Genomic DNA, 24,194 nt, shown 5'->3' on the forward strand with positions numbered 1-24,194 from the left:
ATAAGTAAGTAACGTACCACCACCGGCTCGGCTGATCTTTTCACTTTTTCTCCCCTTTCTTTTTCGTTGCTGTAAAGTCGTTTCCAACAACAAACGCGACAGCTTCTTAGATCCGCTGATATTCTGTCAGAGCACAGTTACACACTGTTGTTTAACCAACTCATCAACCATTTGCAAGGAGCCGGAACAAACACAGCTACTGTCTCTCACTACTTCTTCTTCGTCTGCTGCTGCTGCTGCTGTGAGCGAGTCATACGAAGCGCTGCTGGATGTTTTGTGCGTAAGAGTGACATCACCAATTTCCTGATTCTTCACACTAGTCTAGATGACTTGAGGAAAGTTCAGGGATTTCCATGGGATTTTATCCTCATTTCACATTCAGCTAAAAAGGGGTCTTGTGTGTGTGGTCCTTATAAAACTGCATTAGCCTACTGTCATAATACATAGATGAGGATAATTAAGAAAAAAATGAATGGAAAGAGGTCACTAATACACAGAAACACTGAGGCCATGACTCCCCTAAATGATTTAAAAACTAAATCACAAACAAACAGCAAAGTCTCTCATATGTGTTGCCTAGACCCTATTTGAATTGCCTGCAATTTATTTATTATAAAGGGGGATTAGTTGAAGGAACTCAATGTTGGGATACAGATTTGAACCTTGGCTTACAGGTATATGACATAAAAAGGCCAGATTGAGGAACACACACCCTTTTATTTGTTTTCTCCATAAAGTTGATTTCTTGGAGCCCTTTTCCAAGCCAGGAATTATATTCTCTTGAGGAAATATTGAAACCTTTATTTGACTTTGATTTGGTTGGACTAAAGTCACTCATGCCTGTTGCTTTTAAATTTGTGGCATAAAAAATAAACCCCAGGTTGCTAAAAGAAGAACAAAATTCTCTGAAAATAATATAGAAGATTCACTTTCAGTGTCCTCACTGATAGTGTAGTGCTCACTTAGGTTGACTTTTCTTTTTCATTACAGTTATAGCTTTAGTTTGTATTCAGCTTTTAAAGACAGGAATATTTTCGTCTCACCTTGGACAAAGAGGATTAAGAGCTAGGTGGTAACCTGTGAAATACACGGTTTCACTTCCTTATTTTGGACCTGCCCATAAGACAAAGAGGTCTTTGTTTTTTTAATGATTAGATTAACGTTTGGACATGCCGGGGCAAATGTCACAGCAATCATTACAATTGATATTTGTCAATTTATCCCACTGAGTCACCAAAAAAGGGCACGTGAGCTTAAAGATAGAAATTCACATTCATGGTGCATAAACACCTCCACACACACTTATTTACTTATGTCACTTTTGGGAACATTACATAGACTTGCCATTCATTTTGCGAAAGACTTACCCTAACCATAACAATAACAGCTACATGCCTAAACCTAATTCTAACCCTAACCTTAACTTCTGACCCAAAAATCATAATTTTACCAATTGGAGACACAGCTTTTGTCCACATTTGCACAAGCTGTCCCTAATCAATTTGTCTTAAGTTTGCTGTGTGTCCTTGAAAGCCCCCCCGCCACACACACAGACATGTACATACCTTGATGGGCTCGCTCAGACCTGCTCCTGCCTCATGGGCACCCACACTGTATAAACTTGTCAGAAGACATGTAGACTTCTGTTCGAAAAGAAAGAAGAAAAAAAAAACTCTTGTGGGATTTCCAGTTTATTCTTGTGCCAGAGCGGAGATTCCAGGGGAAATTTCCCAGAGCAGGAGACTGAGTAAATCTAAATAGCAGCACTGTTTCATCTTTTTCATACAACAGTCACTTCCCCTACAGCTTGACATGGTATTTTGAGGAAACAGCCTGGCCCAGATAATCAAAAATACACTTCACTGAGATGATAAGCACTGACGTTTGACTCACTCTAAGATAAACCCATGGTGTGAGTTATGTGAGCATAGTGACACAATCAATACTTATAATAAGACCTGCAATGTCCCTACTTTATGTATCATAACTAGAATACTAAATAGATCACTCATGTTTCTTCCCTTCCAGAGAATTAAGCCTCATGATTTCCTGAACCAAGTTGCGTCAACAGCTTACTTGTCTGGGACTTGAAATAGATACTCTGCACTTTTCAATAACTGTGCTAGAAAGTTATTTTCCCTCGGCAGAAACTGGAGGGCAGCCAATAGTCCGAACTACACATCCAAAAGAACAAATTAAATCCTTTTGCTTTTCATTTCACTGCCAGGACTTATAAAGCTGACTCACCAAGAGAAACAACTGTCTAATTCATTAAGTATACTTAAAACAATACCATGAGCGAGACAGACTGTTTGGCAGAGAGCCCAGTAAAGACAGGCAAACCATAGGACAGAGAGAAAAAAGCACAAGAGAGGAATCAAAGGTAACTCTTTAAATCTTTAGACTAACTCTTTAGACTTTAATTTAGCTGCTGTAAAGAGAGAGACCACACAATTTAAGTTATAACATCTGTGATGAACAACATGAAAACTGAGCAGTCACATAAATCCCTTACTCAGGATGTTATAAAGTAATGACGTTTAATGTAATAAAATTTTGAAACCACTAGAGGGCAGTGCCTAACAGTTTGGAGGTCCTAAAACGGTCTGGCGAGTAGTCTTGCATGAACACAGTTTAGTAGGAGGTCAAATTCAACAGATTACAGAAACACATGAAATATTGATTATATGGTGTCTTAGGTCTGTAATAAAGTTAGATTTTTTTTTTTGCTCAGATAATAATACAGCAAAGCATTATACAGTAACAGAAGAAAAAAGATGATGCTGATCAAATAAATACCTTTTTAAAAATCACACAAGTAGGCTTAGAAATGGATCCCACTGAAAAAAAGAGTAAAACAGAAAAAAACATTTTGATCAATGGGAAAATGAAAAATGGAAACAGTGAAATACTTAATCAGAATATACTGGCATAACAAAGAAAAAATAGAATAACCAAAACTGGACTGTAATATAAGACCAATTTTATTAAGTCATGAACTGATAATGTTCATGTGCATACTTGTATTTATTTATTTTAATTATTATATGACTTGTGAATAAAAGATCAGAAAAAAGAAATATCATATGGTTCAAACCCCGCCTCCATTTTTTTTAAATTGGAAAAGGCTGATGAGTAAAATCAATGGAGTTTCACTTTAAAATTGTAATTCTGTTCTTCCATACTGTAATTCCTGTTCTGCTATGTCTGTCTATTCTGTACAGTACATACATTTTCTGTCGCTCTTTCTGAGTTTTCTTTTGTCCAAATGTTCCTCATCCACATTGAGCCTCTACAGATAGAGGGTCATTTATGTTGTACAGATTGTAAAGCTGTCCGTGATAAATTGTCTCTTGTGTATGAAGCACGTGTTGTCTATCTCCTTTCCAAGTCTTTGTAGCAGGGACCCAGGTCTGCTCCATAACACTTTTCCTCATAAGAAAACTATCTACCTTATATTGTCATTTTGATTTTCCAATAGTTAATTCTATATTCTGTACACACAATATTGATTGCATTTTTCCTCCTTCAGAAATGAGAGTCTAAAGATAGAACGTATTGTGTGACTTTGTGATTTTGAGCTTCATAAAATAATTTGACATGACTTGATTTCACAAATGTGGGATCTTATACTATTTTTCTTCACTTTGTCCCCTCTCTATCTGTACGAGAAGTACTGTAACTCCAAATGTCTAACTCAAAGTGAGATGAGTTGTAGTGCTTTGCTTGAAATGAAGGCCTGACTGTATCAAAGTAATCTAATGAATTAATTACAACTCTACTGTAGATTCACATCATCTGAGAGACGATATGTGCACACACATCCACACACACACTCACAATTTTGTTGGAAATGGCTACCCTTGTGTTAAAACTTATGACTCTGATTTGTTTCAGCCAGTCAATGACTATCCACACTGTGCACATGACGTTCATCATGTTGAACGTAATTGAATGAGGGCCATGCACAATCTGAGGTCATGCCTCCCATGGTCGTCTGCATATGACACCAACCCTTAGTGTCGCAGATTACATGATTTTATGGTATAACAGCAGAAATGATCTATACTCAGAGCAGACAGCAGCATCAACATGGCAATCCATTCATTATACATCAATGTACACCAATCAGCCACAACATTAAAACCACTGACTGGTTAAGTGAATAACACTGATTATGTCCTTACAATGGCACCTGGGTGGGATGTATTAGGCAGAAAGTAAACAGACGCATTGGAAGCAGGAAAGATGGTAAGCATAAGGATTTGAGCAACTTTGACATGGGTGACATTTTGATGGCTAGACAACAGGCCTAAATGGCAGGTCTTGTGGGGTGTTCCCAGTAAACAGTTGTCAGTACCTACCAAAAGTTATCCAAGAAAGGACCACCGATGAACCGGCAACAGGGTCATGGGTCACCAAAGCTTATTGATGCACATGGGGACTGAAGGCTAGCCCATCTAGTCCAATCCTACAGAGGAGCTACTGTGCCACAAATTGCAAAAAGTTAATGCTGATGGGATTCTATGATGGGAACATGAGTGTCAGAACTGGACCAGGGTCTGATGAATCATGTTTCTTTTATATCATGTGGACGGCCAGGTGTCATTTACCTTGGGGTAAGCAGGCAGAGGCAGTGTGATGCTCTGGGCAATATTCTGTTGGGAACTTTGGGTTTATGGCATTCATGTGGATGTTACTTTGACACGTACCACCTACTTAAACACTGTTGCAGACCAAGAACACCTCTTCATGGAAACAGTATTCCCTGATGGCAGTGGCCTCTTTCAGTAGGATAATGCACACTGCAAAAAATGTTCAGGAATGGTTTTAGGAACATGACAAAGACTTTAAGGTGTTGCCTATAGGCCAAATTCCCCAGATCTTAATCTGATCGAACATCTGTGAGATGTGCTGGAAAAACAAGTCCGATCCACCGAGGCCCCACAACTTAAAGGACTTAAAGGATCTGCTGCTAACATCCCTGTGCTAGATACCAGAGGACACCTTCAGAGGTCTCGTGGAGTCCATGCCTCAACCAGTCAGAGCGGTTTTAGCAGCACAAGGGGGACCTATAAAATATTAGGCTGGTTGCTTTAATGTTGTGGCTAATCTGACGTATATTACGTTTAGAATATATTCTTGGTACTAAAAGTCAGTTTCTTGATTTGTTATCTGCATTGTGTGGGTGAGGGGTTTCCGTTAGCATGTGTTTTATATGAGTGGTAAGTGGGGGAACTTACTCGAGCCTCAGAGGATGGGCTAAGAGGATTTTCCATCTTAACGTCTAACCAACTGTCACAAACAGTCAGTCACCTGGAGGTGATCCCTTTGAGAAGAGTGATGGTACAGTGTGTGTGTGTGTGTGTGTCTGTGTGTGTGTGTGTGTGTGTGTGTGTGTGTGTGTGTGTGTGTGTGTGTGTGTGTGTGTGTGTGTGTGTGTGTGTGTGTGTGTGTGTGTGTGTGTGTGTGTGTGTGTGTTTGTGTGTTTGTGTGTGTGTGTAAAAGAGAATCCTTTCCACTGGCTAATCTTTACAAATGTTTCGCACAAAACCAATAAAACAATAGCTGAGAAAAAAGGTACTGTACATTTAATACATTGCATTATACATGGCAGACCATAGGGGACATTCTTTTAAAAACAAAATATTTTTGACACCATTTAGTGTGATTATGTAACACTCCTGACACTTTGGTGCAAGCTTCACTCATCTGTCAAGTACAAGCACATGTTGTGCTAGGCTCTGGGTCTAACCTTGGCCTATGACTTTTTTTTAGGAATTCAAGTGGTTACACCAGAGCTGTTTTTATACAGACTGATTTATACAGCCTCAGGTTTAGTCAGCTACAGACTAGAAACTTAGAGGCCTTCACAAAGCATGAGAAGCGATAAAAAATCATGTGAGTCCTGGTGTGAGGAGCTAAATTTATAATTCAAAAGTAATGAAAAACATCATTCAGTGTGCCAAATACTTCTGAATATGTTATGTGTGCTGTATGTATTTTGTTTTAGTAGAGCCCAATGATGCAAATGAGTGATACGGTGATGATCTTGCTTTTTGTGCTCTAAAAATGCACTGCTCACTTTACAGCGTCTGTCTCTAGTCCTGTTTATTCTAATTCTAAAATCCTCTTTGTGAAACTGACGTGGTGCCACTGATAGAAAGCAGGATTAACCCATACATAGAGAGGGAACAAGACATAGAGAGAGCTTCATGGAGCACTCAACAGGACATCACCACTCACTCCATTCAACGTGTAGAGAAACGCTCAGGGCAATGAATGCTTTATTCCACAAAGAGGTATAGGGCATGTGCTGTGCTCTTCTTCTTTCCATTACCCTTCAACTTCATGACAGAAAATCTCCTCCAACATTTTGAAGACATCAGTACAACAGCCTCTCCACAACAACGACAACGCTCTGCTGCTGACATTATTTCCACGGCAACACCCTCTCAGTGGAAGAATCTCCTAGGTGACGCCCTCTATTGACACGCCTAGAGGTGGCTGGTGCCTTTTTGTGGGCAGGTGCATCCTGTGCAGGGACAGACGGAGTAGCCTAACACAGCTCTTTTTTTCTGTTTTTGCTCTGTGGGAACACCTATGCAGCTCCTAATCTAGTCTGGAAGGCAGCTGCAGAGTAATCGAACAGATGCTGGAAATCAGATAAGACTATTTAGAAACAAATGGAAAGTATGTATTTGTTTTGCAAACTTTAACTCCTTCACTTCAACTAAACTCAGGCTATGAAGTTCATTTAAATTTGGGGTTTCAAGAAATCAGGGTCTTCTGTTTTGGCCCAAATGTAACCTTCAGCTGGTGGATATCTCCACTGCCTCTGTACGTTCTGTTTAAGTGTAAGAAACTGCTGAAAAGCCGCACAGCAAGGCTAAAAGGCAACAACCTCACTGGATCAGAAACTGACCTTGGACCAACAATGGAGGGGCACGGGTATGAGCACTTTGGGGCTGAAGAAGCGAGGGAGAGCCAGCAAGAGGACTATCGAAGAATTGTAGGAGTCGCTCAGCCCCCACGTACCAGTGTTTCATCCCGGGAGGGTGAACATTATGTTCGGCAAACCTCACACGGCCATGGGCATGAAACTGCAGCCCAGCGATACAGCGCCACACGTATCCAGGCTGGTCTAGGCCCAGAAAGGTGAGTTACTGGGTCATCTTTGACAAAAATCAAATGATATTAAGGTGAAATACATTTGTGTGTTTAATTATGTTTACAAAATGTGTCAGAAAATATTTTTGTAGCTATTTCTTATTGCATTTTTTTCATCTTATTTCATATTGCATATCCCAATGCAAATTAATTTCTAGCCAGCAAGTACCAGAGCTCTGCAAGAAATGATGAGTAATGCTTAAAAAAAAAAGACAGATCTAACTTAAAAAGACAGACTAAATAATGCCACAATCATTTCAAATCTCACTCAACAAGGTATAATAATAAAAAAAAAGATGGAATATCAGTTCTCTATCTTTCATGCTGTGTTATTACTTTCACCAGCTGTGCCTTCATAAGACTGCACATGTAAATTAACTTCATGGCATCGGATCAGTTTACACAGTCCACACACACTTGCATTCAGATCAGTTTGCAAATGCTCCCGAGGTTAAATCCCTTGCCTTTGATTACACACTTCACTTTTGGAGTTGTCTGAAGGCCTTGTAGATAATACTTTTGGCTTACAAACAGATGCTAAAACAACAGAAATCTTACATTGACAGGTGCTATTTTTAACTTGGCTCTTTTGCCCCTTGCACCGATGAGTCTGTGATGCACCATCAAGGCAGGGGTGTGCAGCATGCTGCGGGGAGGATAAACAAGGCTGAATCAACTGCTCAGAATAGCTACAGCACATAAAGGAACCACTGACCCATATCTGCAATGACCCACATTTAATTTGACACAAAGTGGGAAATAGATCCCCTCGAGTCACCTTCCCAGACATTTCAAGCAACCCTCACCTAAGATTAATATAGAACAAGAGAGGACTGTAATGCATATTGGGTTACAGGGAAGACCACATGGTTGTTTGTACATGATGTATATACTGTAAAAGACTAAAAACCTCTCTGCAACACAGGATCAGCAAAGAACTCATGCAATACAGCAGCAATGCCTATTGTTTTTCTTGTCTCTTAATGTAGCACATATAATTTATATAATACAAAACATAAACGAAATATTCACAACACCCACACAACTGTAGATTCAGTTTACATATACACACTCCTATGTCACACATACTTGCCAAAGTTTCAAACTGTAAAAAGGTGACACCAAATTCAAAAGACCACTTCCCAAAGATAACTCCATAACCCCAAAACTGAATCATAATCCCTAATTTATGACAGATGAATGTACCGTTTTGTTTATCATGCCATCTTCAGCAGCAATTCAACCTAAAACAACCTATTGGCCATATATTTGTTTTAGGGTTGCCTGTAAAGAAAGTAAAAATTGCTCGTTGTTGTTAAAATCACAAATGTGTAACAAATAATGTACCAATACTTCATTCCATTAAGTAACAAAGCCATTAGTAGTGAAATGTTTTCTGATTCATGGAGCTGTAGATGAGATGATGACAGATACTTGGCATTTTATTGTTGTTATTTTTAGAAAGTAACAGTGATTTTCTATCAGGAGCTTATGCCAACCATTTATGCAGCTGACAGCTTTATGACACGTGTGGCATGCTGATGTTATATCAAGTAATGTCAGTGTACATGTGTGTGCACTGCATGCTGGAAAGACTGCATGTGCGGTTTATTTATACTGTATTCAGGGAGAGTAGGCTACTGCTCAATGAATAACTCTTTACTCATTAGATTTCACAGTAACTAATAAAACACACACTCTCCTCAATGGTGCATAGCCTGAAGATCCTTTCTCTCATACTGGTTGAACTTCTTTTTATTAACTCATGTACTTACACTTAGAAAGCAGCCATGAGGCAGTTTATTGTTAAATCCACTTTTGTAGTCTACAGTATGGTGCATGTATGTAAATAAATATAACCTAAAAGAGAAAGTGAATTTGATCTACATTAAGACTGTATGTTTTTCAACATGTCATCAGACAAGTACTACAGGAATAAGCAAGTTAGAAACGGAAGCAAGCCTACATGCAGCTATCAGTCTGCATGCTTTCTACAACTACTATCATGTGAGTAAAATGTGGTTTGGCGAGCTTTTCAATCCACTTAATCCATTTGAGATGATTTACATGTGACCAAAATTTCAGTCAGTGCCGTCCAAATTCAACATGACTTTTCTCTTAAGGAATATTAGAGCATGGCATTTCAGATTTCAGAAAGTACATCATTTTGCATAGTGAAGGTCAAACATCCAAAGCTGGGTATCAATAAGCAAAACACATTTTGAGATGGAGGAAGAATTATCAAATGAGATTTTTTTTTTAATCATTTACACTATGCTATAGTTTGCTTTTGTCATTAAACTAATAGTGACACTTAAAATAAAACCAAAAACAGTACTATTAGCTGGATACAAAGCAGCGTTTAACCGTCCCTCCTGACACTGACGGTGCAGCAGTAAAGACTTTCACGTGTACCTGTCAATTTCGTTGCACGCTGCAGTAGAGGTACTTCCCTTAATCCACATCAGCAGGATGCGGAGGGTTAAACCCGCCTCTGAGGGGAGAGGGGATGTGACGCTGCAGCTAGTACATAACACCAACACGCACTGTCTGCACACAGCGACAGGCAATCACTTCTGATTCACTTTACTGCCGACACCTACTTTCACATCTTTGGAGCCACGAACGACCGGTCTTTTCTTCTTGTTTGTTCTTCAAGGTAAAAGGGGATTGCTGCATCTATCACCCGCTTTTTTTATAGCCCGACTCCTCTAGACCTACAGCTGGAAAGTTGCTTCTCTTTTGGTCAACGTGGGCATCAGCTCAACAAGGTAGCTAGCTAACGTGACATCATGGAGCAGGAAAATAGGTTGGAGTTATCGCTAGCGAGGAACCTACATAGCTTAAAGCTCCTGCTTAGCCATTTGAGGGAGAACATGCTTTGCCTTAACGTCTCAGACAAACTAATAAAATAATAATTTAAGCTACATTAATCAAGCTGCTAATACAAAATGCTAACGGTTGTCGACATTTCTTTATTCCTAGGATGGCGAAGTCATGACCCGCCCTACTCTGCGTCTGATTGGTTTACCCTGATAATCTTACCCAATCCGAGCCAACCTAACCAACGGTGGAAACGAGTACTAGCCAATCAGAGGCAGAGTAGGGCGGGCTATGACTTCGCCATCATAGGTTAAAAAAAATGTGGCTTAAGGGTTGCTCCCACATGTAGTCTATATGTGTGGTCTTGCCAAAAGTTCATCTGCACCTACCTTTGCTTCACTTAAGTGCGTTATTAATACATTTGCGCCAGCTGTGACAGTTGTATAGTAGCGTTAATTGAGTGTGGTTTAGCTGTCTCTTGATGCCGATGTAAAATTTTAACGACGTAACGTCAAAAATTGTGATGAATTGTTAGCCACGTTTCATACATTGGGTTAACCAGCAAGTTCACGTTATTTGAACGTTAGTATAACTTAGACTTAGCAATGAAGACAACGTGTTCACGTTAAAAGCCTTTTAAAGCAAGTTGCATTGTGCATGGAAAAACGCAATTAGTTGTGTTAAGCAATGCCAAATAACTGTGTAATGTTTAGCGTGGTTTGCATTATATTATAAACCTAAAATGCCGTTAACTACACTCCGGAGGATTTTCTATCTAATTTAACTTGAACGTTATTATTATTAATTTATGCTGCATGCACACACACACACACACATGGTGTTGGCATGACGCCAAACACATTAACACCAAACTCGCTTGGAAACTTTGCTAAATTAGTGTTGTCTCTATTGCCAGTACGGCATTGTATTAAGTAGAAGAATATTTTTACACAATTCATCATATAAAAAGAGTTAATCTTCAATTCGGCATGCATTCAACACTAAAAAAATATCCCTTATTGTCATAAAACGTTTTGGCTTTTTGGTATCGTTATCCCCCCTTAAAATACACGTAGATTTGTTAGACCGTACTGCGCGGTGTAAAAGAAATGGTAGCGTTAAAAAATTTATACATTTAATTTTGGCTTTTGTCGGTCTCCCAAAAAACCCAGTGATGCTCCTAACCAGACGTGGCTCCATCTTTCCCTCTCTCTCCCTGAAGTGTGAGAGATGCGAGGGGCTAACAGATATGACCAGCGTGGATGCTGCGTTGGTGTTTTTTGCTGTCAAAACAGGACAGACAGGTCTGAATAGCTAGTATTGTATTAACTAAAGCTTTGCATAGCTGCTAATGTTTGTTAGCTTACTGGTAATGTAATGTAGGTCACCGGGCCAGTAGACGTCACTGCTCAAATGGAGACAATACGAGATTTAGAGGATGTTATGCTCTTTTTTGTAATATCGTTTCTCGTTAATACGCTATAACGTCGTAAAATAGAAAACGTGTACTAATGATCGATGCAGTGGTTCACTTAGATGTTAGTGGGTCACCCGGCCACATTCAGCCTCTTACACGATCATGCCAGGATTTGCCTGGTTGGTTTTATGTGTTTTTAAATAATAATAAAAAATGCATGCATAGACAGAAAATCTGCTCTCAGTAGGATTTCTATGGTGATGTATTTGCTGTACATAATGTATAATCCTATGTTAATTAATGATCCACCCATGTTGTTGCCGTAGTCACAAAAATCAATGGTGCACAGCATGGTTGCATGTTTTCACAGGATTATTAATGGTTTGTTTTTGCAACGAGAGGAAGAGGTTGTATCTTGCACCTGCCACGCAGGCGCACTGACTTGAGGCAGGCTGGGGGATGTTGATGTTGCTATAGTTTTGTCTTCCTGTGAGAAGGTCACTGAATCGTTGCTTGCAAATAGGATGTTGAGTGTTCTTCCAAAGCATCATTTAACTTGCCGTAGAAACATATCTTCATCTGCATGTTGGGCTGCTCAGGTGATTCAAGTTTCTACTCTCTCTATCATTTGACAGCATGGCGGATTACTTAATCAGCGGTGGTACAGGCTACGTCCCTGAGGATGGACTCTCAGCTCAGCAGCTCTTCTCGATCGGAGACGGCCTAACGTACAAGTAAGTTTCCTACATTACTAACTGATTTTTTCCTTTTCTACACAGTCTCAGTAAAGACATTAAATTAATTCAAAGTGAGGTCTCCTGATTTAAAAACCTCACCTCACCGGGCACTGGTAGGTGACGTGTACGCTCCATTGCTTTGTAATGGCCAACACATTTTGAACCAGCAGATCTGACCAACAGTGCGTTGTCTCCGATGGTCATACGGCTGAAGAGCTATGCTCTAAAGGAGATGGGTTGACTTACAAGTGAGTAAAACAGTCGTCTTCAAACAATTTTGAAACTGTGCTGTTTAAAAATCTCTTTGTCTCTCCAAATAGTGAATTCATAAAGGGGAAGCAAATAATTGTCCTTCTAAAGCTTCTTGATTCATTTAAACAAACCATGCCAAAATCTTAATATGGTGTTACAAAAGTGCATGAGTGCAGATGGCATTAAATAGAGGGCTTGTTGCAATGCTCAACCTGATCTTGGTCATGGGGATGAAATTTGCTTCCAGTGGACATAACTGCATTATTAACTTTAACTAACCATCTGAAGTGCATGACCTGTCTTGTGTGTGCACCATATGTCACAAAACAGCCCATGCACTTTTCTTTCAAACTCTTTGGTCTGATAAAAGCGCTAATCAAGCACTAATAATTTCCCACCTCTTACTTAACTTCACTCACCTCTTGTAAGCATTCTGGTGACAAATGAGGAATGCTCGTCGATTAACTCACCCTGCATTTTGACTTGAATTATGCTTTTTAATTAATCCATTCGAAAACCCTTTCATCCCTCTAATCTTTTATGACTTAACAAAAATCAGAGAAAAATGCCATTTCCTCTCGTCTTGCATTTGTTCCCACATTTGAAAAAACCCATCACACTGCTTTATCTTTTGAATGTGTTTGCCATAGGGCCTAATATCCACTGCAGTCAATGCTTAGAATGCCCTCTCATTGTTCCCTGGTACACCATTAGTTAATGTATTATTGTATAAATATAGATAAATATAGATAATGGTCCATACTGCATGATTGTTTGCACAAGGCCAACAAACATTCAGATTTTAAGTTATTCAAACACAATGAGAAGGTTTTATTTATCAAGTGAAAATCCTCCAATCCCTCGGTCTAATCATCATCACTCCTCCTGCTTTACAGAAGCTAATTAAATAGAAAACGTAACAGTGTTTGACTGTGTCCGCGTGTAATTTAAATAACCTCTCCGCCCTGTAACGAAGCGCATCACGACCGAAGGAAAAGTTGCTCACATGACTGGCAGAATTGCCGTCATGTGAATCGCAGGAGGAATTGAACAATTGGGGGTGGGGGTAGGGGTGGTAGTGGGTGGGTTTAGTTTTAGGATGAAAGATTCAGCCTCAGTCTTTGCAGGCTTTTTGTCCTGTCTGAACCTTTACATCTCATGGCTTACAAATACAGATGACAGCAGCACGATTTGGCTTCTAGACCACCTCCAGTACAGTTTTGATGTTAATCTAAAAGTCACATTTTTACTATTTCTTGCCTGGTAGAAGATAAGAAGTGAAGTCACCAAGCGAAAGTGAAACCAACACACAGGAAGTCAAACAGCTTTGTGAAATGTGCGACTTCCTGAAGTATTGTGACGTTCAATCAGGAGAATGCGAAAATAACATCCTGAGCACGACTGTGAACATGTTATCGCAAACAAATCTACTTTTGAACTCTGTCAGTACTCCTGAAATTACCTCAAAAATAAGAATCCTTTTTTTATTAATGTAGGAAGACGTGAAAGAATTTAAGATTTACAGACCCCCAGGAACTGTATTTGAAGTGTGTAAACGCTGTGATATGCATCCACTTGTTCCCCTCTTGAAATTCCTCTCATGCTTCTTTCTCGGAAGAGCCCCAGGGTGTTGGTTTTTGGTAAATACTGAGTCATACATCATTGCCATTCACACAAAATGAGAACTTATAATTTAAACTACATACTACACAATTATATGCTTTGTAATTCATCTCTTGGCTCTTGGCTCTTGGCTCGTTGGACTTCGGCTCTTACTGTCAGCTGCAGTGGATAGAGAGCATCCAGACTGTCCAGATCTCCTCAACGTTCACAGTGACTTTTAACAACATAAAGTCTGTCTCATCTATTTAAAGTCTGAAGAGCACATTTTGTAGAAAACCCCACACCAACTCCCATTAAATCAAGATAGTAGTCGTGTAAACCACAGTCCATTACCTCTGACGTCAGGCGGGCGTATACTTCAACTTTTCCATTCAATTTTATTTATGTAGCTTTATATAAGGCACTTTTCACATAGAGCAGGTCTAGACTGTACTCTTTATTTACAGAGACTTAACATTCGCCCAATGAGCAAGCACTTGGCGACAGAGTCAACTCCCCTTCAATGGGAAGAAACCTCAAGCAGAACCAGGCTCTAGGTGGGCGGCCATCTGCCTGGGCTGGTTGGGTTGAGAGAAAGAAAGCAGGAGAGAAGAGAGTGAGAGAAAAGAGAGTGAGCCAGGAGCCACGTCTATAACTACGTCTTTCTAATTGTTGTTCCACGTAGGACAGAGCTACTGTACCAAATACATTCCTGCGGCTGCCAGTAGTGTAATATTATTTTGGCACCCAAGCCAAATAAAGTGATGTGACTAAGGCGTACACATGATACCCTCTTTATTAAACTTGCCTGCTTGCTTTCTTTTATTTGGGTGTGGGTATGCAACCGCCCTTGATTCCCTCTTACCCCGAGCCCAAGACAGAGACAGGCAGGCCTCTATACAAGCATGTGAAGACTGATTGTTGCTCTCTTTGTCGTTTGAAACACTGCCGCTTAGCATTAGGCATTTCATCTATATTTTGAAGTGAAATGAAAACCATAATAAGGCATCACCAAGCCAGTGTTTTCTTCAGTAGTCAGTGCTGACCCTGAGTCAGTAGATGCAAGTAGAGGTTTGTGGTTGCTGCTAAATGCTCCCATATGTGTGCAGGACTTCCTGCTTGTCCCCACGTTGATGTGTGTGGGTGTTTTAGACTCTATATTGACAAACAGGACTCCTGAGGCAGTGGAGACAAGCAATCTCTTATTACTTTGACACCCACTCTCATTTAGACTCAATTATATCCACCTGTACTGCTCACCATCTCTACCTGTTTAACTTATTCTGGCCTCGTGGTTTCCCCTCCAGTCCTTTCCGACATCCTCCAGCATACAAAGCTTTCTCTATTCAAATTCATCTTTCCATCTGTCTCATGCCTGTTTTCACACCCATCTGCAAAACGAGAAAATACACACACAGACTTTTGGTTGAAAAACAAACGCGTCATCCCTGTGTTTAGCTCTCGCTCCCCCTCATTTCTTTCTACTTCATTGTTTGTGTATAGACCAAGAGCTGAGCTGAGAGGTCAACTGTAGCTTTTTTATCAAGAACAGGATGCACCCAGCTGCACTCAATGTCTGGACTCAGCCAGTATGCCACTTTGCTATATTCTGGGAACCATGAAGAGACATAAAAGAGTATCAAACAATAGGTTGCAGGCCCTGAAGTGTGGTGGTGTCCTAGTTGAGGATGTTGCACACACAGAGAGAGAAAAAAATAAGTAGAAAATTATCCCAAAGACAATAACGTCATCACATTTGTTTTTGTTTTTGAAAATGTGGCCTCTACGGAGCACCCTGGTAGCCGACTGGTTGCAAGAAGGCATCCCATAATAACTGCAACGTCCCTGGTTTGCCTTCAGCTGGGGACGCTGGTTGCATGTCATCCCCCCACCCACCCCCCTCTCTCACTCTCTCTTCCCTTGTTTTGTGTCTGCTTCTTAACTATCAGCTGTCCATTAAAGACATAAATGCCCAAAAACACATCTTGAAAAAAGTAATCAAGTCATCAAGAGTGATTAAATGTATGACACATTTTTAATTACACACCCTAATAGAGGCATTTGACAGCTGATCACATTCACATCTCTGTTGTTTACCAGTCTTGTTCGATAGCACTCACACATGGTTTGTTTTTTAATTCATCCTGTTTGCCGTGAACCACTCATAACGTAGGAAAACAGTCTCTGCTTTGCTTGGAGATAATTTGCAGAAAGTACTATCATCATTATTGGTGATTCACATGCGCATTAACATGAGAAACTGGTTAGCTTCTGACATTTTTAATTTTTTTTAAGGCAGTGTGGATGCTTTAGAAGTTGCCAGCATTAGCAGCTTACTTTGCATTCTGCTTATGTCTTTCAGTGATTTCCTGATTTTACCTGGCTTCATCGACTTTACCTCAGACGAAGTGGTGAGTATGCATCTCTGTGTGAGGAGTACAAAAAGGGCACGCAAGGTCTGTTATTGTTAGAGGAATTGTCGCAAGTAGCTGTCGAGACTTTTCTTGATATTTCGAAGGACAATTCAACATTTCTTTTTCAGTTTCAGCTTATGGACAAACTCACAGTGACAAATGTGCTGAGTGGCTTTGTCAGCAGACACTTCTTGGCACACCCACTTCCTAAACCATCAGCCTTATTACAGTGGAGAGCTTTTTTGTAATTCTCTTTAAGCGAACCTCTCCACTCCAGACCTCAACTTCATTTTATAATCGCAGCGTATACAAAAGTAACCTTGTTTTTGCTCATTTAAAACCATCCACCTCGTTACTCCCGTCCTGCCGCCTTGCTATTTTTGCCCGACGTGGTCACCCACAGGCTGCTCCGTCACCCTCGTGTTTACATTTATGTCTGGCTCATCGAGCTCTCTCAGCAGATGACGGTAGAGTTAATCTCAGGGCTTTAGATGAAATCCCTCTCTTCTGCTTCATTCATCTCAGAGGGTTTTAATTTAATTGATATCTATAATCTCTCCTCCTTTCCTTTTAGAGTTAAACAGCTCTCATCGCTGTGTCAGATGTGTGTCTGCCTCGCCATGCTGTCATTGGTTATCCACAGAGTCTTGGTCTGCCCTAGATTCTCTCTGGATAGTGAGTCCATTCAAGCTTGAATAAAAATAATGCTTCCACTTTCGGTCTGAGTCACGACTTAGACTTGAGTTCATGTTCAGGCCGTCACTCTGGAGATCAGATATGTCCAATGTCATGTCTAGCTGGCATGCACTCAGTGAGGTGTTAAAAACATGAAGAGGGGCCCACGTGTGCTTTGGGCTCCTGTGGGAAATTCTCCCGGGTCGTGATGTTCCCGACATGCTTTCCAAACTCTCGGTTGAATTTAGCAGGTTAGTGCAGTTGTGCTAACTAAATGGAGAATGGGTGCCAGGGTGATTTGTCTTGACTTCACGGTGAACCCTTGAGAAAAGCAGCAGGTTGCCTCGATAGTTTACGTCTGTGTCAGATAAGTAGTAAAAGCTTGGATACCATAGAGCTCATTTGCTGTTTTTCCCATGTGCAGGGAATGCCATTATTTCACCCTCCCAGCTGCAGATAGCAAAAGTTTGGTGCTAGCTGTTGTGAGAACCCATAAGAAGTGAAAGTGAAATGTGGCTGTCAGAGATACAGTCATATGGCTCATTTCCATACTTCCAGACAGGGTCAGGTTTCTTGCCCTGCAAGATAAGGCACTGTTTTAGATGGATCATGCAATGAATTTAGATCACAGACACTTCAAACCATAGATGAATGCTTAATGATGTGCTTTAAATAAAATCATGAATATTTTAACTTTAAGGGAGGGATTAACAAAACGTATTTATTAATTATATGTATTCATTTATGTTTTTATGACTCTGCTCAAATTGCCCACATGTACCTCCTGTCATTTGGAGTTATGCCCTTTTGTGTAACTGAAACAGATTTAAAGGCATTAACCAATTGTGGACACGACTTTACACTGTATGTATCTTAAGTTTAGTCTGCCCCCTGGTGGATCCTTTTGAAAATGATGGAAGCACACACTCATTAAAATGTGATTCTTTTTTTTGTCTCCTAAAGGACTTGACATCAGCGCTGACCAGGAAGATCACATTGAAAACCCCTCTCATCTCCTCCCCGATGGACACTGTCACAGAGTCAGCCATGGCAATCGCAATGGCGGTAAATAGCTGCTTTGACAAACTCCTGAAATAATGCAAAAGAGCACTGAGTTTCCTTTTTATTGCATAATTCTGAATACAATTCCTTTTTATTTATTTATTTATTTTTTTACTTTTAGCTAATGGGCGGCATTGGCATCATCCACCACAACTGCACACCAGAATTCCAAGCCAATGAGGTCCGCAAGGTTAAGGTAAACTGATTATAGATCATACAAATACAAATAAACAGTTCAAGTAGTTCCTCAAGTAGTTTATGTGAAACTATCTCAGAATTTTACCTCAGTCGTCATGTTGGGGATATTTGTTTTTTGTTTCCAGAGGTTTGAGCAAGGTTTCATCACAGACCCAGTTGTGATGAGTCCACACCACACGGTTGGAGATGTGTTTGAGGCCAAAGTACGACACGGTTTCTCTGGCATTCCTGTCACCGAGACAGGCAAGATGGGCAGCAAGCTGGTGGGCATCGTCACCTCCAGAGACATTGACTTCCTCTCTGAGAAAGATCACGGCAAACCTCTGGAGGAGGTGTGTATTGTAATTTGAAGTTTTTTAAGAAACGGTGTGACTTAACATCAGTTCAGACATTTTGAAAATATTTAACATTTTAATTGTGCTTGTGATCTTTTTAGACTATGACAAAGAGGGAGGAGTTGGTAGTTGCTCCAGCTGGTGTTACTCTGAAAGAAGCCAACGATATTCTGCAGCGCAGCAAAAAAGGTGAAAGGAAGCTTTTTTTTTTTATGTAGCTCATGTACCTGATGTGATGTTTTCTTTTTTTTGCCATTTAATAACCTGACGTTCACTTTCTCTGTAAACAGGCAAGCTTCCTATCGTAAATGACAACGACGAGCTGGTAGCCATTATTGCCAGGACAGATCTGAAGAAGAACAGGGACTATCCTCTGGCCTCCAAAGACTCTCGCAAACAGCTGCTATGTGGCGCTGCCATCGGCACCAGGGAGGACGACAAATACAGACTGGACCTGCTCGTACAGGCTGGAGTGGATGTTGTCGTATTGGTGGGTGTTGATGCTTGAAAGCAGCTAATGTGCCTCTAATCATTAGTCCCAGTCTATTATGAATGTTAGATATTTGTGGGAGCACATGATGTTTAAAAACATATAAAACTTTCTGATTAGTTCCTCTGAGTAATTAGCGATGTCTGCGAGATCAACAGCGGGAATGTACTGTAAATTGAATGTAAACATTAGTGTGAAGAAAATAATATTTGAAAATAGTCCTCATAATAGTCAATCTTATTTTAACAATATGCATACTTACTTTTTGCATTTCTAGGACTCGTCACAAGGCAACTCGGTCTATCAAATCAACATGATAAATTATATTAAACAGAAGTATCAAGACTTGCAAGTGGCGGGAGGAAATGGTGAGTTTGCTGAAAAGAAAACACTTCTGCTATAAATACATGAGTAGAAAGAAAACTCTTGGTGAAAGCACTTTGATTTTGTACACAAACAGTAGCACTCCCATCTGTTTTGGCAGCTTTCCCTTTTAATACATTTTAAATCAAATATCTTAGTTTGCACACTTTTCCAGACTATTCTTTCATTCTCTTCCCGTATCTGCAGTGGTCACAGCAGCCCAGGCCAAGAATCTGATCGATGCTGGCGTGGATGCTCTGAGAGTCGGCATGGGCTGTGGCTCCATCTGCATCACACAAGAAGGTACTCACCCTTATTATTCAGTGCCATCTTCTCAGCACAGTAACACATTATCAGAGTCCTGGAGATGCATAATGTAATTTAATTTGACATAAATGGTTAAAGTATAGCATTATACTAATATAAAATAAAATGTTGTGATTATATATAACTGCTAGCTGTGGATTTAAATACATTGAAAAGAAAAGAATACAGCAAGAGACATACATAATCAGCTGTAGCACATCAATCCTTGCTGTACCTGTTCTTTATCTGGCTATGAGCTACAATAGAAAGAAAAGGCTATCTGTTGCCAACGGTAACAAGTACCCCGAGACCACTCCTAGTTGTCATGGTGATCTGCCAAGGCCCCGATCTGAGTTGCTATGGGGACCGGCCTTTCGTGCTCAGACTGGGTCACATTCACCAACAAGAATAGAAGAGACATGTTGCAACCAGAGGACATGAACCCAAAATGTCTCCGTCAGACAAGCCAGTGAATTCATGCAGCCTTGTATTTTGGCACGTAACTTCTGTACCTCTCAAGTTCTGATCTGTCTTACCTGATTTGTTTCCACCACAGTCATGCTAAATATGTTTGTTTTGGGTTTTTTTTTCTAGTTATGGCATGCGGGAGGCCTCAGGGGACCTCAGTGTACAAGGTAGCAGAGTACGCCAGACGTTTTGGTGTGCCAGTCATTGCTGACGGTGGCATTCAGACTGTAGGCCATGTGGTGAAAGCTCTGTCGCTCGGAGCATCGACTGGTGAGATTTCAAAGATTGTGAAACACAGAATGTTGCAACATTGTGAAAGGAAGGCCTCATCTAATTCCTCATATTTCACGAGGCTCATTCATTTCATACCAACAGTTTGTCTCAGCACTGATGAGGTCAAGTTGTGTAATCGAGAACACAAAGTTAATTCTCTCTCTTCTCCCACCCTAGTTATGATGGGCTCGTTGCTAGCGGCAACCACTGAGGCTCCAGGAGAGTACTTCTTCTCAGATGGTGTGCGGCTGAAAAAGTACCGTGGTATGGGCTCCCTGGACGCTATGGAGAAGAGCACCAGCAGCCAGAAACGCTATTTTAGGTGCGTGGGAAGTCAAAAGTAGTAAAAGCCAAATTCCAAGTGCCGCTATTACAAAACTGTGATATACCATTGGAGGAATAATGACTCGGTAATGATTTTCCACAGCGAGGGCGACAAGGTGAAGGTAGCCCAGGGCGTGTCCGGGTCAGTCCAGGACAAGGGCTCGATCCATAAGTTTGTACCTTACCTGATAGCTGGTATTCAACATGGCTGCCAGGACATTGGGGCAAAGAGTCTCTCTGTCCTCCGGTGAGTAGTTTAGGTTTGTTGTTTATAATGTGTAAATGACTCAATATTATACACATGCCAACAGTTATGTGTATTATATTTAACATGTTGTTTTTTAATGTATATCTCTCACAGTTCTATGATGTACTCTGGAGAGCTAAAGTTTGAGAAGCGCACCATGTCTGCACAGGTGGAGGGAGGAGTTCATGGACTCCACTCGTAAGTAGAAAAACAAACTTTGTCCCATTAAACAATAAATGTTCATATTTATCATAGCACGAGTGTATACATGCACACATCAGAGGAGTATCTACACTGATCATTAACACATTTATTAATGCAGCAGTTGTAAAATCTGAAGTTAGACTGAATATTTCCTCTACTGCAGGTAACATGAATAGGAACTCTGAATTGCTCATAGACTCATACGCAATTTTAACGTTGCGTTGCTAAGAAAAACAGCTTGACTCCAATATTACTTCTTGTCAGGTGTTGACATTAGCCAAGCACTGCAGTGGATAAAGCAGCGTCATTTTTATAAGTAGCTTGGCCAGCGGCAACAGTATGATCTTTTTCTAGCTTATACAAAGAGGATACATTTTCATTCTCGCCTGGTGTTACTCAAGTTTTGGCTCTTAAGTTCTTAAATGTTTCCTGCCAAGTAAACTCAGATAACGTAGTGTTAACTGGATGCAAGTATTGAATTAAAGTACTGCAGTTAGTGTAGTTACAGCAGCAATATTTGTTTATATTAAATCAAATGCTGAGGTGTCTTTTCATTTTATTCATTTCAACAGTTACGAGAAACGGCTCTACTGAACGGGTGACTTGAGTGTAAATCAGCGCAGCGCATGTGACATACCCAATCTACCAGTGACCAAATGGTAAATCGCCACTTCTGCTAAAAAAAACTGACCACCGACAACACCACCCTTGCCCTCCCCCCGCGTAGTATCCTCCGTTGCTCTCTCTCTCTGATCCCAACCAGTTGCTTTGGGGGAGGAAAGAGACATCGTAGCTAAGTGAGAATCTTCAAACTGACACCCCGCTCTCTGATCACCTGGGATTTTGTACTCAAGAAGTGGCGCATCAGGGTTTTCAGAATGACATACACACCTGTATCTTGAGTATGCAGCTGATCCCAATTTTTTATTTTTTTTTTGTGTGTGTGTGTATGTTGATAGTAGTGAGAGAATGGACTGCGTGCGTGTCTGATGAATTAAGGGTAGTGTGTGTCTGAGTGTGCGATATAGTTTAAAATATGTGTTGGGACAAACAAAGTGAAGGTGAACTGTCTTTTGTTTTGTTTTTTTGTCCTATAAATATTAGTGAGTCTAAAACAGTGATGGTGCAGATCCCATTAGTATCTTTTTTTTTTAAAGGCTTTTTTGGGATCCACGCATACCAGCAAGCTCCAGGTCAGAAGCCTCACACATCCCAGTTCTTAAACACACTAGTGTGTGTGTGCAGAAAACAAGACAAATAACTTGTCTCTATATGTGCAGTGCGTCAGTATATCATGGCAATCTTCCATTGTTAATTTGTTCTGTTATTTTCATTTGCATTTTGAAGTCATTACAGGTATAAACTACTTGATGAAGAGTAGCTGCTTATATTTCAGCACATATTGTTTACGTTGTGTATTTTGGATGCTGAGGTATGAGATATTGGCCATGGCAGTTACCCTGTTGACATTGTATCCTCCAGTTTCACCTTAACAAGTAGACAAAGCTCAGATCCACAGTCTTTGCATTGTGGACTTTCATTTTCCCCTCAAAGACATCTTGAGCCAAATAAACAGTGTCCCATCTCAGTACAGTGTTCATATGTTGAGCACAGAAGGGACCAAAAGCTGAAGACCAGGTATGTTTAAAAGTAGAAAGGAAAGCCCTAAAATATACCAATCAAAAATAATAAGGAAGAGAATAATGCATTCTCTGTCCATAATTTGAATACTTTTAGATTAAAAAAAAACCTTTATATTAAATCTGTATAGTCTTGGGGGGCTTTGAATTGAGCATGAAGGGTTTTTGATATGCATGTTTGCTTTTTCACTAAGCCAAACATGGCTGTATTTATATTCTGCTTTATTGTGATTGCATACATACTGCCAAGTGTATTTATACTTCCTCTGACACTCTTCTTTTGTAATGTCAAAACCAAAATTTGCGTAACAAGTTGCTTGTCACTTGTTCTTTTCCACGCTCTCACAGTGTGGCATATGTTCTCTGTGATAGGTTTATTTTATTTTTGATCAATTAGTTTTCTTTTTACCGGAGATATGCCTTGAAACACGGATGGATAAAGGCTGCACATAACAGCTCAGTGAAAATGCATTGAAGTGCATAACGCTATACACCCTTTCGCCTCCTTTTCTTACTTTAAAACAGCATAGCTGTGTTTGTTATCATTCAGCTGATGTAGGAGTAGGCTTTTCTAACATTTTCATACTGGATGTCCTTTTTGCCAGGTCTAATTTTTTTTTTTAAATAAATTGCCCCAGATTGTAAGAGTTGAGTTGCTTTCTCTAACGTGCTAATGTGCTCTACCCTGCACAAGGTTCACTTGACTAACAAAAGTCTTGCAGTTGGACTGTATTGCAAGAAAATGTACATGACAATATATGGAGAAATGTATACTTCTATTCAGATGTAAACTGACTGCTGCTTGTTTTCAGTCTCCCACCTAAAGAGAGAATTCAGGTTTTTAAAATGTCTTATTTGTCAAGTACTGGGTCCGGTTAGTCCATCTAAAAAGCATAAGTACAGTTATAAGGATGATATTAGGTTGACACTGTTTGTTTTCTCTTGTATTATGTTACAGCTACAGTTGTCAGAAGACACTGATAGCCTCTGCACCCATCAACCAAAACAAAAAGCATGGGCTTTGTAGATGGAAAGAAAAGACTCAGTATTCAACAAATCCAGTAGGGTTTTTGGAGGATTATCACGTCAGAATATGTTTACAGTAAAACACTCTACAGAGGAAAGTTGCTTTTGCTGTTCAATATGGTTTAAAAAAAATAATAAAGAAATCAAACTGTGTATGGACTATTGTCT

The 24,194-nt window shown here is 40.1% G+C and overlaps 1 protein-coding gene across 2 annotated transcripts; it reads left to right on the forward strand.

The window, feature by feature from the left end:
* The first annotated feature begins 9,712 nt into the window (after nt 1-9,712).
* Nucleotides 9,713-24,173, forward strand: impdh1b (IMP (inosine 5'-monophosphate) dehydrogenase 1b). 2 transcript variants are annotated; one of them, XM_062443615.1, is made up of 16 exons: nt 9,713-9,829; nt 12,046-12,144; nt 12,318-12,395; nt 16,364-16,412; nt 18,054-18,155; nt 18,274-18,348; nt 18,476-18,682; nt 18,787-18,874; nt 18,976-19,175; nt 19,453-19,543; nt 19,746-19,841; nt 20,439-20,582; nt 20,763-20,907; nt 21,013-21,156; nt 21,271-21,354; nt 21,933-24,173. In XM_062443615.1, exons 2-16 carry the CDS (start codon nt 12,047-12,049, stop codon nt 21,952-21,954), a joined length of 1,623 nt encoding a protein of 540 aa, XP_062299599.1. In that variant the 5' UTR covers nt 9,713-9,829; nt 12,046; the 3' UTR covers nt 21,955-24,173. The 2 variants fall into 2 exon arrangements, with proteins under 2 accessions (XP_062299599.1, XP_062299601.1); XM_062443617.1 differs by lacking the exon at nt 12,318-12,395 and having other exon boundaries at nt 9,818-9,941.
* Nucleotides 24,174-24,194: the final 21 nt, after the last annotated feature.

This window comes from Scomber scombrus, chromosome 22, assembly GCF_963691925.1.
Source record: "Scomber scombrus chromosome 22, fScoSco1.1, whole genome shotgun sequence".
NCBI lineage: Eukaryota > Metazoa > Chordata > Actinopteri > Scombriformes > Scombridae > Scomber > Scomber scombrus.